The sequence below is a fragment of the Phlebotomus papatasi genome, chromosome 3, assembly GCF_024763615.1.
Source record: "Phlebotomus papatasi isolate M1 chromosome 3, Ppap_2.1, whole genome shotgun sequence".
Taxonomy (NCBI): domain Eukaryota; kingdom Metazoa; phylum Arthropoda; class Insecta; order Diptera; family Psychodidae; genus Phlebotomus; species Phlebotomus papatasi.
In genome coordinates this window covers 88,596,194-88,616,294 of record NC_077224.1, presented here as the reverse complement: position 1 = coordinate 88,616,294, position 20,101 = coordinate 88,596,194, and the positions used below count along the sequence as shown (strand labels likewise).

At 34.4% G+C, this 20,101-nt stretch overlaps 2 protein-coding genes across 2 annotated transcripts; both read left to right on the top strand.

The window, feature by feature from the left end:
- Window positions 1–3,493: 3,493 nt before the first annotated feature.
- Window positions 3,494–9,047, top strand: LOC129806266 (phospholipase A1 member A-like). The gene is made up of 6 exons (XM_055854734.1): window positions 3,494–3,997; window positions 4,060–4,232; window positions 4,295–4,418; window positions 5,568–5,996; window positions 8,458–8,656; window positions 8,713–9,047. The coding sequence occupies exons 1-6, from the start codon at window positions 3,907–3,909 to the stop codon at window positions 8,822–8,824; spliced, it is 1,128 nt and encodes a 375-aa protein (XP_055710709.1). The 5' UTR covers window positions 3,494–3,906; the 3' UTR covers window positions 8,825–9,047.
- Window positions 9,048–12,388: 3,341 nt separating this feature from the next.
- LOC129806265 (phospholipase A1 member A) lies at window positions 12,389–18,156 on the top strand. The gene is made up of 5 exons (XM_055854732.1): window positions 12,389–13,232; window positions 15,949–16,189; window positions 16,817–16,863; window positions 16,935–17,366; window positions 17,427–18,156. Exons 1-5 carry the CDS (start codon window positions 13,163–13,165, stop codon window positions 18,101–18,103), a joined length of 1,467 nt encoding a protein of 488 aa, XP_055710707.1. The 5' UTR covers window positions 12,389–13,162; the 3' UTR covers window positions 18,104–18,156.
- The last annotated feature ends 1,945 nt before the right edge of the window (window positions 18,157–20,101 follow it).

The window sequence follows — 20,101 nt, the reverse complement described above, 5'->3', positions numbered from 1 at the left end:
TATAATTTTTCTTATTACTGCGCACATTTCAACCCAATAAAAGTATATCTCTCAAAAATTTCTCCCTAAAGCCTGGTGCAATTCTTTCAGTTGGGGTAATTTAGTAAATAACACCCAATATATTGTGGAAATGAAGATGAAAGGAAAATTGTGGTGCACCTGAGAAACTTTCATTTTCGATGCACCTTCCAAGATCAAATGCACGACCGTATCATTACAATTAAGTCTCTCAGCAATTATCCCATTGTAAAGTTTGTATTTTCACAAGTACTATGCATTTTCCATCTCGATATAAACTGTTTTGATGGCAATTTTTCACAACTACGCCCGTTCATCGTTATTCTTTTGATACTCTGGAAAGTCTCACGAAAAGTTCGAATTTTATTAAATACTAATTTTAATTAATTTGGTTTTTTTTTCAAGAGATAATTAACTATTTTCATTAGAAATCTTTAGAGCTTAATTTTATTGAAAAATATGATACAAATCTTCAATGAAGATTTTCAGATAGAAAGACTCATTATTTTGTATGTCTAACAAGTTATTTGAGAATGTTAGGTTATGTTAGACTTAACCTAAAAATCCTCTGGTTATTATAATTAGTAAAACCTTTTGATTTAAGGGATATAAGCTCTTCTAGCATGAAAAGTTTTACTTCTATTGAGCTTTTTGAAGTAACTGTGATTTTGCTGGAATGATATATATTTTCTCTTTGATAAATTGACTGATTTTAAGGTTATGTTAAAGGTAATATCGCATTGTCATAACCTGAATAATAAAGACCTTTAAGTCCTTTTTATTCTGACGTGTAATTCTAATTTCTGAATTTTTAATAATTAATTTTCTTCAATATTCCAGCCTCATTGCTAATATCTGCTAATTCTGAAGTAGAAATCTCCAAATTATTACAATCGTGGAATAAGGGTTGTTTTGGCCGCTAGAGGTCTCTATTTTACACAGAATACGTCAATAGTGAAATTCAGTTCGGCTAAAAAAAATTGGAAAACTGTCATTTATGGTTACTAAATATGCCTTTTAAACTTATCCGATTTATAGACCACATTCTTTCATTTAAATGAAAGTGGTCCTATCGTGTTTTTCAAACCTAATTTCACTATTGATCTATTCTGTGAAAAATAGAGACCTCTAGCGGCCAAAACAATACTTATTTGACGTAAGGTAATTATTTGAACATTTCTATATCAAAATTATTTAAACGAATTGGAATAAACAAAAATGCTAAAGATAAAATAGTGGTCGTTGCGGAGGTGATCCTATTATTTTGGCCTCCACTGTATATCAAGTCTATTCCACTATTTCGCACTCTTCTTATACGGAAAGCATAAAAAACTCCAATTTAGATTTGAATGAACTTGAGTGAGATAGCCATATCCAATATTTGAGAAAGACAAGGATGGAAATTTTGATTTCGCGAAATTTTTATTGATCTAAAATTTATGACAAATTTTTAAAATTAGCATTAAGGATAGTAATAAAAAAAATTAAAATTTATTTAAAATTCCTTTGCCGATTTAAATGTGAACTCAATTTGTGGTTCACAATTGAGTAATAAGGGAAAATGGGGCTATTTTGAACTATGGAACTACATTGATGCACGATTTTTCGCGGATTTCTTAAGGAAGTTGGACCTTACCGTAGTTTAATTTAGATCCAAAATTATTTGGCTTTAGAAATATGCGAAAAAACGAATATTAACGTATCTGCACAGCTCATAGTAGCCCCATCTCCTCCTACTGCTCAAATTTGATTTTTTTGTCAACCAAATTTAATTTTTCATTGTGTTAGCACACCTTTTCAATTTAGTGAAATTCAATCGATTGAGATTTTACCTCTTAATTTTTCAAACTGAACACGGATAACTGTTTCTTTTAGTCATTCAAATTTGAATTTCAAATTCCAAACGAAGTTAAAAGAATGTAAAAGATTAACCCTTTAAGGACGATTGGAACACCGGTGTCCCATAAAGAAAATAATTTCTCCTGACTACCTAAAGTTATTTTTTTCTTATGTCTGTACATAATTGTAAAGTAGAAGGTTGAAGGAATCTAGAATATTTTTTGCAAGTCTCTAGCTATTTACTGTTTAATAAATATTTAAGCTCAAAAATGGCAAATTTCTAAATTCTCAAATTCATTATTGATTTTATTTATTTTTTATACTTCCAATTTTTTTTAAGCAAAACCCTTTTGGCAATAAAAACTTCAATACTCATACGTAATATTAGGTGAGATTCTTAACAATCTCACCTATTTTCATTAATGCGAAAAATATTATTTATTGGTATTGTTAGAAAAATTACTTAAATTTTTGGGCTATTTTTGTCCCTATCGTTCATAGAAGCACAAAATATACCGAATCAGACTCTGTTGGACTTTCCAAGGTTAGATGTACGACTTATCATTGATTATGTTTCTCAGTTTAATTTTTATTGTTGATTTTCAGTCCGTAAAAAGTGTCTCGTCGTTAAAGGGTTAAGATATAAAAGTATGTATTCTATTCCTTTTGTAGACAGCTTAGAAAAGGATATTTATTTGGAAACTTTTACAAAAAATTATTAAATAAATAAATTGTTTTATTAATTAAATAAATCCTGAGGAAAACCTTCGTGAAGTTATGTTTAATTTAATTACACTTTTTGGCTACAATGCTAAGAATTCAAAATTGAGAACAGTTGCCAGCGCCACTTGCGGGAGAAAGCAGCGCCCTCCTACGGGAAATTTTAAAATACAAATACATTGGAGTATGTTCTCTGATTTTTCATGGTTTTTGCATGGAGGCACTGAAAACTATTGGCAAGTTTTTTCCTAAAGAGAATTGACTTATCAGTCTAATATATTTCGAAATCGTCCATTAAAAGCTATCTAAAAATACATATTTCATAATGCTCGCCGAAATAATACAAGAACTACAAACAAATTTGTTTAAGTCGCGGTGCAATAGCTGCAAAATTTTTACAAGGAAAAGTGAAAAATATCTTCACTTTTTATTAGGCTTGATGGGCCCCTGGCCAATAGACTAAAATGCAACATGGAGAATATTTTTTAAACACTAAAAAGTAGTAGGATTTATAAAGAAAAGATTAAATGCAAATTATTCTGAGTGTACTGATGAGGTTTTGAGTGTTTGTCTTGTCTCTCAAGATCGTGGAGACTTTGGTCGATTGGCAAATATTTACTGTTCAAAATAAATTATTCAAATACCAATTCTTATGATCAAGCATTCGAAAAAGTTGATCCTGCCTCACCAACTACAGATCATCAAGTAAATTGAGCAATTTTCCCATTAAATCTCTCACATTAGTGGGTTTGCATTGAGGTTCATACAAGCCCAGAAATGTTGTACGTGATCCTCGGAAGATCACCTGTTGGAGAGGGAGTTGGGTGATCGTGGCTAAGGCAGAGTATGCAAATGGGAAGACTCTGCAATTTGTGGGATTCTAACGGATTGCAGCGCGAAGCTTGCACATGATCGGCGTACCAAATGAAAATGTGATATGAATGAAGAATTGGTGAGGTGAAGAAAGTCAGGCGTGTCTGGGGAGGAAGTGACTGTGTTTCACTCCTCACTCGATCTCCGGCCGTTGTGGTGAGCGCATAGATTTTATGCTCGGGCATCATCGATTTTGTGGACAAGGTGGTGATGCAATGTGCACTGGAAGAAGTTGAAGTAAACTAGACCAACCGGTGAAATCTATTAATCAGAGACTCTGAGGTATTGAAAGTCGCAAAATCGCGGAGGTAACACATTTCAACATATATCCATTTTGCTGGTTCATTGGTGCTCGAGAACGGTGATCGTTTTGACGCTAAGTAGCTATTTTGAAGGTCTCAAACAAGCCCATTAGAGCTCAAGTGTCTTACCAGAAGAAGCCCACCGGCCGTCAGTATGGTGCTGTTCTCACAGAAACGTAGACGAATGGATTTTCTAGTGAAAATCTACTTCTGCACAACGCTCTTGCAATGTGAATTCCTTCAGGGTAAGTATTCCAAGATTTTTGGCGGGAAAAAGAAAGCCAATCAATCTGGAGATTTGCCGTAGATACCAGTGCTCAAGGAATTATTGCTCAAGCCCTGTATTTGGGTGATCCAAATATGTACAACAACACCATGGACAGTTGCATCTGGAAGCGAGGGAATGACCGAGATGCTTGTCCAGATCCCGACATCACCATGGTACTCTACACGAGTGGGCGGGTGAGGACAAAGTCTGTGGTGAGTGAAACCTGATATCTTCACAGTCAAGTGCAGAAAGTGATAGCTAGTCTCTTACGCAGCTGGATATGGACCAAGCTGACTGGTTGCGCAATAGTGACTTCAATCCCAGGCACGAGAGCATTATTCTCGTGCACGGGTACGCCGGAGGCGATGATACTCTCCCCATGGTGGTACTCAGAGATGGTGAGTACACTGAGGGAAATCCGAAAAAGTTAAAATAACTTTCCGGAAATGTTAATTTTACCCTGCAGTATTGATCCGAAATCGGTATAAATATTACCCTTTTTAGGTCTATTATGGGTTAAAGTTACCCTTTTGTCATGTTGATTTTACCCTTAAAAGGTGTAAAATTAACATTAAAAAATGTTGATATATTTTTACACCTAAAAAGTGTTAAAGTTATGACGAAACAAAGTTAATCGCAGCCTCTTTTTTCTCAGTGTAGAGTTACTTGACTTTATTGACAAAGTTACAACAGTAATGCAAGTGTCTCGAGTTCGAATCCCTTCGAAACTCTTATTAAGAAATCTTCAAAAACATTGTCCGAAAAATCTAAACTATTTTTTAAACATTCAGTCAATGTACCAGAAAAACTTGAGATGTTGAGATAGAATGTTCATATTTTGGGATTAGTTTCATACAGATTAGTAGATGAATTTTTTGAAAAGAAAAATTTTTTATCTCATATGGGGGCGCGGGGAGCCCCTGTCAAACACACGTCTTAACGGTCACTGAATTTAAATTCTGTGCATTGATTCATTACAAACTTTATTGCTTTAGATAGAGTGACTATCCAAGAACACCAATTGGCAACTAGAATTCAAATCAGGAAAGAGGAAAGAGGCCAATTTTAACAAATTCGACGAGATGTCGTATTTTCCGTCCGCCATTTTGAATAGAAATTTTGCATGACCTTCCGCGAAGCAAGAAAATAATAACAAAATGTATTTTCATCTCTGTCGGACTATTTTTCTCAAGTAATTGAATAACTAACGTTACTAAAAATCCATTCCCGACAGCAATTTGGATAAAAATTGCCCAGAAATAAATCATCAAAAATCACTCAATTTGCGTATGATGTATAATACCATGGTAAGGAATGGGTTAAGACAGCCCTACACTCCCCTATCCCCTGAAGAATTTCTAATTCGCACTTTCTGCAATTCCCAGAATTAATATTCGAGAAATTTACCCTTGCACGTGGCGGAAGTATAAGTTTCTTCTGCAATTCCCTTGAAAGAAAATCCAAACCATCCGACAATTGCCCAATGGACCCTGCTTTGAACTTTCCCTTGACAATCTCAAGTTCAACGATTAAATTTTTTATTTTAGCCTACCTCCGACACGGAAATTACAATGTTTTTGTGGCGGACTGGGGACCACTGGCTCAGCCCCCATGCTACGTGGCTGCTGTCCACAATCTCAGGCCCGTTGCTAGGTGCTTTGCTAAACTCTTCACCTTCCTGAGAGACTCAGGGCTTCGAGTGGAAAAGACCACGTGCGTTGGACATTCCCTTGGGGCTCATGTTTGTGGCCTTATGGCAAACTATCTGACCTTCCGACTTGAGAAGATCATAGGATTGGATCCTGCTAGGCCCCTCGTGAAACTAGGAAATGCCTTCCGGCTGGACAGTGGTGATGCCAAGGCTGTCCAGGTTTTACATACAAATGCCGGACATTATGGTGAAAGTGGAAGAATAGGACATGTTGATTTCTGCATCAATAATGGGAAGAGGCAGCCCTATTGCTCTACCACAACCAGTTGAGTAATTTTATTACTAACTTAAAGAATAAAACTCATTTCGGGTAACTCAAGGCAATCCACAGTGACTCAGGGGAACCCATATATTTTTTCCGGGGACCTTATATAATTTTTTCAGGGAAAATGCGGTACTGCTTTTTCTTCAGGGAACTCACGGGGACCTTGGGGAACCCAGAAAATCCATACATTTTCCACGGAATCAGGGAAAACCATATATTTTTTCAGGAAATCCATATTTTTCTTAGGGACCTCAAACCTATTTCTTACAGGGAATTCGGAAAACTCAGGGAACCTTGAGAACCCAGGGACCCTATACATTTTTAGGGAACTCGGGAAACTCAGGGAACCGGAAAACTCCACCGGAAACCCATTAAATTTTTTAGGAAGCCCGGGTAATTTGGGGAACGCACGGGAGACCCAGAAAACCCATACATTTTTCAGGGAAATTGGAAAAATCAGGGAATTTGGACAACCCAGGAAATCCATACATTTTTCAGGGATCTTAGAAAATTCGACGAACGCATGAGAAAACCAGGGAACCAATACATTTTTCAGGGAACTCGGAAAACTCAGGAAATCCGGAGAACCCAGGGACCCATACATTTTTCAAGAAAACCGGGAAATCCAGGGCACCTGGGGAACCGAGAGCACTTAGGAAACTCAGGGATCCCATACATTTTTCAGGGAAATTGGAGAAGTCAGGGAATCTGGGCAACCTAGGAAGCCCATACTCTTTTCAGGGATCCCGGGAAATTCGACGAACGCAAGAAAAAGCAAGAGAACCCATACATTTTTCAGAGAACTCGGAAAAGTCAGGAAATCTAGAGAACCCTGGGATTCCATACATTTTTCAGGGCACTTAGAAAAGTCAGGGATTTCGGAGAATTCAGAAAATTTATACATTTCTCAGGGACCCGGGGAATTCGAGAAATACATGGGAACCATACATTTTTCAAGGAACTCGGAAAACTCACGGAATCCAGAGAACCCTAGGAAACCCATACATTTTTTAGGGTACCCGGAGAACTCGGGGAATGCATGGGAAGCCGAAGGAATCTATACATATTTCAGGGAACTCGGAAAATTCAGGAAATCCGGTCAACCCAGAGAACCTGACGTATACATTTTTCAATGAACCCAAGGAACCCAGGGAACCTGGAAAACCCTGGGACCCCATACATTTTTCAAGGAACTCGGAAAACTCACGGTATCCAGAGAACCTATAGGAAACCCATACATTTTTCAGAGTACCCGGAGAACTTGGGGAATGCATGGGGAATCCAAAGAATCTATACATTTTTCAGGGAATTCGAAAATCTCAGGAAATCCAGAGAACCTAGAGAACCAATTCATTGTTCAATAAACCCAAGGAACCCAGGGAACCTGGAAAACCCAGGGACCCCATACATTTTCAGGGAACTTGGAACACTCAGGGAATCCGGAGAATGCAGGAAACTCACACATTTTCAGGGAACATATATAATTCGGGGAACCCAGGGAACTCATTCATTTTTCAAGAAATTCGGGAAACCCAGGGAATCCGGAGAATCCCGGAACCCTATTAATTTTTTAGGGATCCTGGGGAACTTAGGGAACGCATGGAAATCCATACATTTTTCAAGGAACCCGAAAAGCTCACGGAATCCAGAGAACCCAGGAAATCCAAACATTTTTCAGGGAACTCGGAAAAGTCAGGGAGTCCGCAAAACCCTTGGAACCAATAGATTTTTCAGGGAACCCGGGGAATTCAGGGAACCTAGGAAGCTTGGAAAACGCACAAGGAACCCAGACAATCCATACATTTTTCAGGAAACTCAGGAAACTCATTATTATTTTATAAAATTGGGAACTAAAACCATTCTGATTGTTTAGGAGTTGCTCCTTTGCTGATTCGTGCAAAAGGATTAAGATTATAAAAATGTTTCTAAATCGACATCCCAAATTTTTAGGTTACACTTAATATCTTTAACTTTTCGCTGAAGGGATGATATTTTAACAAAATTTCGGAATCCTAGTTTCGAGAAACAAAAAACACTACTGTGTTTGTTCGGTTTTCCGCCAGTTTACTACCGGTTCTAGTGGCCAAACGGTAAGAGATATCAACTTCTGGTCCTTTGTGGACATCCTATAAGTAGATAATCTCCAGAAACTTGTCTTTTTCTTCCCCTCAGCAATTGAGATCCCCTCCAAAATTAAGTTTCTTGGGATATTTTGAAAACTACTTCAATTCTTGTTTTTCATTTTTTGATTATAAAAAGCCACCAATAGGGATTATTTCTTAACAGAATTTAGCGAAATTGGATTTATTTGAAAGGTCTTGGAATTTCTGACACGTCTGAATCAATCCCAATTGGTAATAATTCGGTAATAAAGCGGTAATGGGATGATTTTCTTATGACGAACTAGCCTAAATATTTGTAAAATTCTAGAGGACTTTATTAATATTTTTTCCTGGTTTAGATATACATCTATGTAGCCACATTTGGTCAATTTGCTACTTGGGAGCCACAATCTTTGCCGATGTTCATGGAGAACCTTGTTCAAGGCGCTGTGGCGGACCTGCTGGACAGGGAGCCTTTGCTGCCTGGAGACAATCCCGCAACAACTACAGACAACTTGTCACAAATTCCATTCCGATGGGCCACAAAACACCTAACAAGTTACACATTAAATAATTTGCAATATTTCAAAGATTAACAATTAAATTTCTTCCAGCGCTTATGGAACCTTCTGCCTTCGGGATGAAACCCCACCGTTCTGCCCTCGCTTCGACGGAGACATAGGCGATCATCGATGCTGTGTCAATCCAGAAGCCAAAAAATCTTAAAAATATCCCCCAAAAAGTCCAACTTACTTTAAACAGCTACAACAAAGATTCATAGCAAATACGTCTTAAGCCATAAGGATTTCCCATTTTTCTTTAAATGAACATTGAATGAAGTCAAACTCTTAGGCGATTAGTGGTTTCTAGATTCTTTAATGATGTTACATCCTGTATTGAAGTGTTCTTTTTCATAAATTGAGAAATAAAAGATTGTTTTTTATTTGAATTGTTTTGCAGAATGTATTTTAGAGGTATGGCAAATTTTCTTGAGGTCAGGTGAGAGTATATTGAACGTTTTAATGGTTGTTTTTTGCAATTTAAGTCACAAGCGATTTTATATATGCATAATGCATTGATTTTAATACGAGGTACAATATCAACACCCCACCTACACGGAATGTTGATTCTTCATCGCTTTGGAACTGCAGTGGAATTTTCTAAATCCGGCTTTTGAATACTGAAGGCAATGTGGAAAATAAAAAAGAGCAATATTTGATAAATTCAGAACACAAATAAATTGCTATTGATTAAGAAACTCTATTAAATAAGAAAAATATTTCGTTACAAGGAATTTCAGTGAAGTTACCGAGATCTTAAATTACATAACCTCAAAATAAGGCTATTTGAGGTGAGGAAAAAACTCCAAAATTTCCTACAACAAAAAAACAAAATTTCCTGACTAATGGGGTGGAGGACAACCAAGAGTTTTAACTCTGTATTAATTTTAGCTTTCTAGACTAAATTTTTGAGATATATATTTTTTAAATATTGTCCTTAAAAGAATTTATAAGACTGATTGAAATAGTTTTATACTTCTTTTTAGTAGTTAACTGAAAAAAATATATTACGTTAGGAATATTCAATACCTAATCGATCTTATTTTCTTATTTGGTAAAGATATTATTCAGAATTTTGAAGTCTAGTCTGATATAACCTCAAAATGAATATTTTACTTTACACTTTATTAACAATTTTTACAATATTTTCCAAGTTTACTCAGTTTCACTTTGATCAGAAAAATCTAGTCTTATCAGGGCCAGTACCTTTTTATACTTCTGCTTTATAACATAAAAAATTAACAATTATTTTTTCAAAGTTCAGAACACAACAAATGCTTCTAGAGTAACATTTTAAATTTCTAAAGAACCCTACTCATTGCCTAAAATGCTAAAACTTAAAGAAAATTTCTTACAATCAGTGCAGGCCTTAAAATTCTATGTTTTTGAGGTTAGAATTTGAAAAAAATTAAATTCACAGAACTTCTCCAGATATTTTAATTTGAGCTGAGATTTTCGTGATTATTAATTAGAAATTACTCTGAATTGCAGAATAAAAGATTCTTCCAAACAGAATATATCTTGAATTTTTTAGGTTAGGTTTAGCATAACCTTAAATTATTACAAATTGTTAAGATCTTGATGATTCTTCCTGAAAAGACTTGAAATTACTTTAATAGTGTGATAGTGAAGTCCATATGACCTTTTTCTGATTAATTTAAATAGTTTAAGAAATATTTTAATGGAAAAGAGGTAGGTCGATAGGTGGCTAGAAGTTGATGATGTCAGATAAACTTTATCAATTTTACTTTTTACATAACTCAACCCCTATTCTATGGCATAAATCGATCTCAAATTTTAGTATGTTATAGCTAGGCCTAAAAGCCATCGATTAAAAAAATTTGAAAGGATCACTAGTGTCTCTTGAAATTTTGTATGCAAATTTATCACGTTACATTTAGTTTTATCACGAACTTATTACTGATATCATATTTCTCTCATATTTCACTGTTTTTGTTCGATTATTCCGGAGGTTAATAAGTGTCAAAACAGGGACACTTTCAAAGGATTCTCGGTTCTATTCGCTGTGAGACATCAGAAATTGCTTCGGGTTTTCTTATTTTTTGCTCCACACCTTTTGTTACTTTTTACCCCAAGTGGTCGTTTTTAATTTAAGGATTTCTGGAGAAAAGAATGTTTGTGAAATTCTAAAATAAGAATCCAAATCATTTAAGAAATAACCACTAGTGCATACATTTTAAATAATAAGTAGATAATAATTGATATATTCTTCAAGGAAAATATTATTTCAAAAATAAGGCTAAAAATTTCTATATTTTTTATTTTCTAAATTCCTTGTTCGAATTCTAAGAATCATAGAACATCGAATAAGGTCTATGGGGGCTATCTATGGAAAAAAAATTTAAGCCGATATCTTATTTATTTTGATGTGCAAATTTTGTGCTCGATGTAATATTTCCGGGGAAAATGAGACCTACATAGGTGGGTAAAATTTTGTACGTAGCTGCGCAAACCGGGGCAATTTCGTAGAAAGTATCACTAAATTTTCCTTTTCTTGTTGAGGAAAATCCAAGCATTTTAAAAAATTTTGTGATGTGGAATTATGAACCTAAAAAGTAAGAGATTTTTTTTTTGATGTAGTGGTATAATTGATTTAGTTTGTGTGGCATTCAGAAAAAAATCTCTGAAATCTTAAACATCATTTTCCGTACGAAGCTGCACAACTTCCCTCCAGGGCTTTCCCAAGTTAAATACCAATATTCTTGTTATCCAAAATAGTAATTTTCTACAATAATATAATATTTGAATCTCTGAATTAAGTAGGTAATTTAGAAAATTCCACTGCTGCTGTTCAATAAACTTTTTAGCTAGGGGAAAGTACTCTTCCTTCGAACGTTCATGTCTTCGAATAATGTGAATTTTCTTTTATTTTTCCTAAGAGATTTCCACATGATTGTCATATAATTATCAATAATTGATAATAAGCTAACTAATATTTAAAAGAAATGTTTAAGTCTGTTAGGAAAACTTGAACAAAATTTACATTATTCGAAGATATGAACGTTCGAAGGGAGAGTACTTTGCCCTACATAGGGTAAGTGTGCCAAATTTCGGCATAGTTACATGCAAGCGTCAAAATCTCAAGTTTGAAATGTAATATTTTACATACAAATTGATTTCTTTTTATTCTTTCTTCTGAAAGAGTGTTCCTTGGAACCTTGTAAAGAGTTTACCGTCTTTATTTACTCTAATATCATTCTCAATACATTTTAAAATGAATAAAAATGTAGACATAGCTTTGGTACCCTATTTCGGCCACCTTCATTTTCATAGTTCCTTGCCCTTCGGGAATTCTTCCAATATCTTTTTCACGTCATCTCTTTTGTCGAAGCTACATTTTTTGTTATTCTTTTGCATTATGTATAATCTCTAGAGTACGTAAAATCTAAAAGTTCATGGAAATTCGAGGAACAAAAAAGGTGGCCGAAATTGCAAGCTGGCCGGAATTTGGCACACTTACCCTATTGTCTCTATAAACTTCTCACATTTTTCTGCATTTCTTCAAACATTAGCGTCATTTCAGTACACGATAAGAGATGAAAACTTTTCACTCAATAACCAACCAATTTATCATCAAACGCGCAATAAGATAAGATTAAAAAATTGTATCATAAAATTCAATTAAATTAAAGCTTCAATTTCTGTTAATTTAAAAAAAAAGTTCAATGGCAAGTTCATTGATTTTCTGGCAGGAAAGTATCAAAATTTCTTTCTGAAAATCAATCAGAAGTTCAGTTGAGTGTTTCATGGGACTCTGACCAGTCCATGTTCGGCCTGATCCGTCAATTGGCGGCTGGAAGAAGCGTCGCGAAGTGCGAGGTTTGAGCTGGGGAAAAGCGTTTGATAACGTTGGAGTGTCTTTAGTGAAGGAAGTGCCTCTGAGTCGACATGAGCCACATATTCTCTGGCACTTGGGAATCAATCGATAGAGCCATTGTACGATGTGTTGTGACCGAGTAATTGTGTCAATTGTGGCTTCTCACTTGAAATTAGATTGAAAGAAAATTTGGTCAGAACGGTATTGCTTTGAGCTCATTTTGTGTGAAAATTGCGCGAGTGGAATATTAAGAGGGCAGAAAAAATTCTCTGGGGACTCCTCGAGACTGCTGAATTTTAACCAGGCAGCCGCAGTATCTTTTAATGCTGTGGACAGTGTAAAAATTACCTGTGCAGACCTACCTACGCACTTTTAAGTAAAAAAAAAATCACACAGAACATTATTGTTCTTTCTGATTAAGATACTCATCGTCACAAGAGGTTTGTGACCCTTCTTTTGGTGCTAGTCCAGGCAGTCTGCCAAGAAGTGCTCAGCTGTGGACAGGAGGAGCTCATATCTGATACCCGAAGTACATCCCAGAAAATGTGAAAATGTGCAGAAAATTGACGCGATAGAAGTTTTTTTTTGCAAAGCCAATTTCCGTTTTTAATTAATTCTACATGGGATTTTGCAATCATATAAAAGCAGTGTGTTGTACAAGTGCTTATGACAAGAACGGAAGTGATAATGTTGGCGCATGTGTTCAAAAAGTGGATAGAAATCGCTCTAATTTTATGTAAGTTTTTCCCTCTCTGACAATTTTATCGAATTTTTGGTGACTTTTTTTTTGAATTAATCTATCTAATCCAAAAGAAATGCTTTTCTCATCAAGGTAATCATCTTGCTGAGAAAGCCACAAAAGATGAAAATTATCAAGAATGTTGCCCAATCAGCTGGTAAATCAGTAGCTCTATGCAAGTGGTGTGATTGCTTCTTTAATTCATGAGAATAGATCATCAAGTTTTCTTCAGAATGAACTTAGATGAACTTTGAGTGGGAAAGTTGTACACTGAGGAACAAAATTTTTAGTACACTCTGAAAATTCAGATGCGATAAATTTAAATTTGTATTGAACCTTGAGTCCGATTAGGTATTTACAAAAGTTTATCGGTTTAAATTGAATTTATTTTAACGCCCAAAATTTAGGCAAAATCAATTTTGTCAATTTTGACACTCAAGCGGTTATAAGCTCGGATACTAATCAACCGATTTAATTCTCAATTAGAAAAAAGTCAAGGGTTTCAAAGAGCTAATAACTTTTTAAAATTAGTGAAGTTTGTAAAATTAACATTAATAAAGGCGCTGAATCCCCACGTTAGAAATTACAATTCGAAAATCAACACAGATTTATACGCTATGATATTATACAAAAAAAATTGCAAAATTGTTCGTAAATGTTTGTAAAGACCTATTGTAGACGTAAGAAAATTTTACATTTTACAGGGGTAACATGATAACTTATTTTCGATACTATCGACTGTCGATTTTGAAAAATTTAAACTGTAGAAGGACTTCCTGTAATTAATTTAGATATACATTAATAGACACATTCTTTTAAGAATGTTACAATGAATGTTCCAACAATGCGTAAAAAGTCGACATTCACTTAATCTAACACATATAAATTTATCGATACTATCGATTCGATAGTGTCGAAAAGTTATATGATTTCTTGTCGAACATTTTTGTTCCTTTACAAAAATTTGTTCGTAAATGTTCGTAAACACACAGGAAAGTATTCGTAAAATTTTGCTATTTGTTCGTAAAATTTTTCCAGACAAACAAAAATTTACAAACAAATGTTCGTAAAAGTACAAAAACTGCTCATCAAGTAATTATTTTACGAACAATTTTTGTAAAATGCTCCTGCATAGGGGGAGGTGGGACTACTTTGAGCTATACTGCTAGATTGTTATACGACTTTTTCGCCTATTTCTAAATGAATGTGGTTCTTACAATTATTTTATTTAGATCCACAATTATTTTGTCTATCCAAATTACATTATGTTAAAATAGCATAAATGAGATTAAAGTTGTTTATTTATTTCAATATTCTTGAAATTTAACAAATAGCTTTTTGAAAAAACCCATTCAATTTAATGAGTCGGAAGTAATATTATTTGTGGTCAAGAAATGGAAGCGAATTAGTCATTAAATTTTTGGAAGCGAGACTCTTGCATCGGGAGTAATTCCCTAATTTCGTCCAAGTCATGCGGAGGAAACTGTGGTGTCAGACAATCTCGTAGGGATAATTTCCCAAAGATTTTTAACAAAACCGTATAATATTCGTCTCAGAAGCCATTTTACTAATCTAATTTTTTCTTATGTATGTTCTACAACTACTCCAAAAAAGTGCGGTTATGTTATGTCTTACCTAACCAAGAAATTGAAATATTTAACTAACAGTTAAATTTAAATGATATATTATTTAATTTTTAATAATATGATTTTGAATTCATCGAAGATTAAAATCTTATAATGTTTTCATTACTGAAGACTTACAATATTAAAGTAGCTCTGAAATTCAGAAACCAAACATAACCTAACTTAATATGATGATCTGTTCTAACTAGAAACTTAAGGCAAAGGTTTTCTTTTTTCTAACCAAAAATATCACAATTTTCATTCAACTTGTAGCCCTATCATTTGTGGTTAGTACTTTTTTATTGCAACAATAGTTTTTAGTTATTTTTTAATAAATATTTTGAGGTTATGGTTGTTTTCACAAACTAATTGAATCTTTCTACTTGCCACAAATTTTTGTGAATTACTAAAAAAAATTCTACTAACATACAGAAAATAACAATTTCAGCACTAAGAACGTTTTCACACTAAAATCATAAAAGCAAATTTAACCACAAAATTTATTAATTTTTTACATACTTCTATTTTTAGGCTTTAATGTCTGTTACTCAGCAATTTTTCTATGGTTTTGTGAACGAGGTTTGTTATTATGAACCAAATGAGGTGTAATATTTAGCCTGTTTTTGACCACAAATAATAATAAATAATATTTTTCACACATTTAGACTTCATTTATTTATTTTTTTAATTGAGGTTAGAATTAATCTAATGCTAAGAAAAATGTGACAACTGTGTGTTAATTTGTTTCAATTAATATAAAAGTTTGTCACTTGAGTGATATGCCTTGAGTTTTGAGGTTATGCTTGGTACATACTTCACATCTCCAACTAATCCTTTGACCAAATAAAAGCTATAATATTTTAATTTTTGTAGCAGGGAAAATTTAAATAATTTTATTTAAAATTAAAAGGAATCGTTCTAACACGAAATTAAGGTTAAATCATTTCAAAATTATCTCCTAACCTCACTTTGCAACATAACCTTTTATCTACTTAGGGATTTTTTTTAGTTTTTGTGTAATTGAGAGTTTTAAAATTAAATTTAAAACTTATCTTTAAATTAGTTATTAACATCCATTTTTGGATTAGTTTTAGCTGTGATTGTATCGCCAATTCCCATTGCCGTGGAACAGAGAAGTACCCTAAGATGGGGTCCATGCATTTGGGTAGTGGACAGAAAATGCCCGGACAGCGATATCAAACTCTTCCTGTTCACCTCAAGGAACCCCACAGAGCGACAATTCATCTATGTAGATTCAACATGGGAAAAATCCAACATATCTACCTCATACTTCAATCCACTCCATCCCACAAAGATCATCATCCATGGGTTAGTAAGGCAAAATCTTTTTGGTCAGTAAAAAAATTAAAATTGGCCAGTAAAAAATAAACTATTGGTCAGTAAGAAATCAAATTCGGTCAGTAAAAAATAAAATATGGTCAGTAAAAAATAAAATATGGTCAGTTAAAAACTTTAAAAAATCAGTAAAAAATTAAATTTGGTCAGTCAAAGATAAAATTTGATCAGTAAAAAATGACCAGTAAATCAGGTTCTTTATTTTTTACTGACTATTTTTATATTTTACCCATCAAATTTCATTTTTCAATGATCAATTTTGATTTTTCACTGACCAAATTTGATTTTTTACTGACCAAAATATACGCTGATAAAATTTGATTTTTTACTGACCAGATTTTTTACTTTTTACTGACCATATTTTATTTTTCAGTGACCATATTTAATATTTTACTGACCATATTTTATTTTTAACTGACCACATTTGATTTTTCACTGCACAAATTTAATTTTTGGCAGACCAAATTTAATTTTTTACTGACCAAATTTTATTTTTTACTGACCAAATTTTATTTTTTACTGACCAAAAGGTCGCAACCGGTTAGTAATGCTGCTGGAAAATCCTAACAATTTTCCTTCTAAATGCAAAATCCTTTTCAGATACAACTCGGACATGTATTTGAACAGTTTGATTGAAATGCGAGACGGTGAGTGGCATTTTTCTTTTCTAAAATGAATTTAAGTTCTATAGAAGTCTACAAGAAGTTTCGTTTTGCAGAATACCTCCAAAGGGGCGATTTTAATTTATTTTTTGTGGACTGGAGCATCTTGGGACAGAGTCCTTGCTACCTAATGGCTGTTCATAATGCCGATCATGTGGGAGAATGCATTGCGCAGTTGATCCATCGGCTCCTGGAGACTGAGACCACAGATATTCATCTCATAGGTTTCTCTTTGGGTGGTCAGGTGACTAACTTTGTGGCTAGGCACGCAAAACCCTTCAGGATACCCAGGATAACCGGTTTAGATCCTGCACTGCCCCTCTACATTGGAGTCAGCAATGATGAGAAGCTAGATGCTTCTGATGCTGTCTTTGTGGACGTCCTGCATACAAATGCATTGGTCCAGGGGAAGATTGAGAGATGCGGTCATGCGGATTTTTACTTTAATGGAGGGATCCTTCAGCCAGGATGTTGGTCAAATGGTCAAAGTACATTTTAAACTAATTTAAGGACAAGGAAGAAATATTTTAGGAAGATTCTTCTTCCAGATCCCATCGTTTGCAGCCACCACCGAGCTCCAGACTACTACATGGAGAGCATAAGGAGTTTCCGTGGCTTCTGGGGATGGCAATGCGACAGCTACATCAACTACTTGCTGGGATTCTGTCGTCCAAGCGACAATCTACGAGAAGCTGGAGAAAATTGCAAAAACACCACGAGAGGAATGTTTATCATCAGTACAAATCCCAGCCCACCTTTTGCCATGGGCAAATGGACAGATGTCCTGAAGAATAGTGGCCTGAAATCGAGCCTAGTTGAGGAATATTTAACGCCAATTAAGAGAAAAAATCCCCTACAGGATGAACTAGATCAATGGGGAAAACTCGATGGGACATTCAACAACATCATGAACTTCCCCACACCTATTGCACAGGATCCCATTCACGACGACTGGCTGTACTTCAGTCACCAAGGCACCAAACGCATCACAGAACAACTCTTTGGGCATCTCATGCCAAATGAAGTGAATGAGATTGTAGACAATACTCTTCAAGCAGATGCTTTTCAATCTGGGGAGAAACTCCAATCAACCACAGAAAGGGCAGAAATCAACCACAAAGCCAATCACATAAATGATCCAATTGTCTACAGAGAAAAGATCATTCGGGAATATGTGAAAAATGTCACCGGCTACGAAGATACCTTCCCATTGCCACTTTACTGAACTAACTTAAAAAAAACGTACATAAAAGTCCAATAAAAATAACTGAGATCAGCTATTATTTTATCATAATTATTCAGTCTGGCTGTTTGTTGCAATCTAAATGTCACAGAACATGTGTACGGTCTGCCTTTTGAAAACAAGCTATACGATATTTACAAATTAAAGACGATACATTTTGATTGAGACAAAATACCAACTGCAACGGGTAACCTGAATAAGGGGTTGCTCATTTACTAAAAACTAGAAATATCAAATTGTTAACAACTATAAAAAAAAGACTGCAGCCAATTGGGATTGGGATTGGAATTGGTATTGGGATTGGTATTGGTATTGGTATTGGTATTGAAATTGGCATTGGCAATATTAATCCCAATACCAATTGGGACTGATATTAGCAATTCCAATAGGATTCCGGCTGGGATTGTTATTAGGATTGGGATTTAAGGCATTAGTTTTGCATAACTAATACGAATTTTATCGCTGAAATTTGATTAAAACTTCCATCATGATCCATATGTCGAAAATCTAAAATCTGGTATGGTATTTTTCTCTTCAATCCCAATACCAATTGGGATTGATATTGCGCTAGAAACTGGTATTGGGATTGGAGTTTAATTCAAAAGAAGGACAATTCAGCCACATTGGAAGTAATGGACTATAGATCCTTATCTAATCTAATCTTTTTCTTTAAGATTATGCTAAACATAACCTGGTAAAATTTACCTGAGAATGTGAGTACCATACAGTGCAAGAAACAAAAAATTCTAAAGACTTTTAGCACTACGATACGGCATTTACTATTTAAGCGCCAAAATTGCGTCAAAACCGTGATTTTTTAAGGTTATCTGAGAGGTTTAGTTATAGAGATTGCTGCTTAAAAATTTACACTCTAAGTACAATCCCAAACCCAATCCCAAAGAGTTTAAAATTCGAATTAATAATAGAGACAATTTAAGACTGAAGTTCCAATCCCAAGAGGATTTTCAAGCTAGAGATTTAACAACGTTCACGAGGGTCCCTTATAGATTTTTAAACAATCTAAAGAACTGGTTTTATTCAATTTGAGGCCTATATAACCTCAAATTTGGAATGTTCCTAAGACATAGATTATTTATAAACAGAGGAGTAATATAAGTCTTAAGTTCTAATCCCAAACTTAAGCCTGTTACATTTACATTTTACATTCCAAGTGAATTACAGGAATATTTAAAGTCCCCCCAATCCCAAATCTAGATCTGTAAAGGCATTACAATGTAAGCGAAATTATAAAAAAACAAATAATTTATGCTTTAATTACAAATCCCAAGACCGTAAAAAAATCAAAAGGCATAGTTCTAAGAGCACATATAAACCTGAAGATAAGTCAAGAGACTTATCATTTAATCATTTCGTAACTGATCACATTTATATACCTTTCAGAATTAATGTTTAACCGATAGTGCAATTGCAAGTAGAATAAAAATTTCCTGCACTACATTTATGCAAATGAAACCTATTGAGCAGTGCCTTAAAAATTTGGGATTGGGATTAGGAGTCTGACTGGAATTGTTATTGGGATTGGGATTTGAGATTTTAGTTTTGCATAACTAATACGAATTTTGTCGCTAAAATTTCATTAAAACTTCCATCTTGATCCATGTGTTGAAAACTTAAAATCAGATGAGGTTTTTTCTTTTATTTTATAGGTTTCAAGTCATATGTTGCAATGATTTGCAATCTAAAGTAAATTTAGGTTTCAAAACTTCAGGTTTTAAAGACTTAAATGCTTTACACACTTGGGATTGGAATTGGGATTGTATAAGATAAATAGGAAGACGACAAATTTACATAATCGAGCATTACTCGAAATTCAAGACTGCCAACTTTACAGATTGGGGTTGGGATTGGGATTGGGATTGAGATTGCGATTGGGATTGGGATTTAAAGTATTAGTTCTGCATAACAAATCCGCATTTTATAGTCAAAATGTCGTTAAAACTTCCATCTTAATCCGTGTAA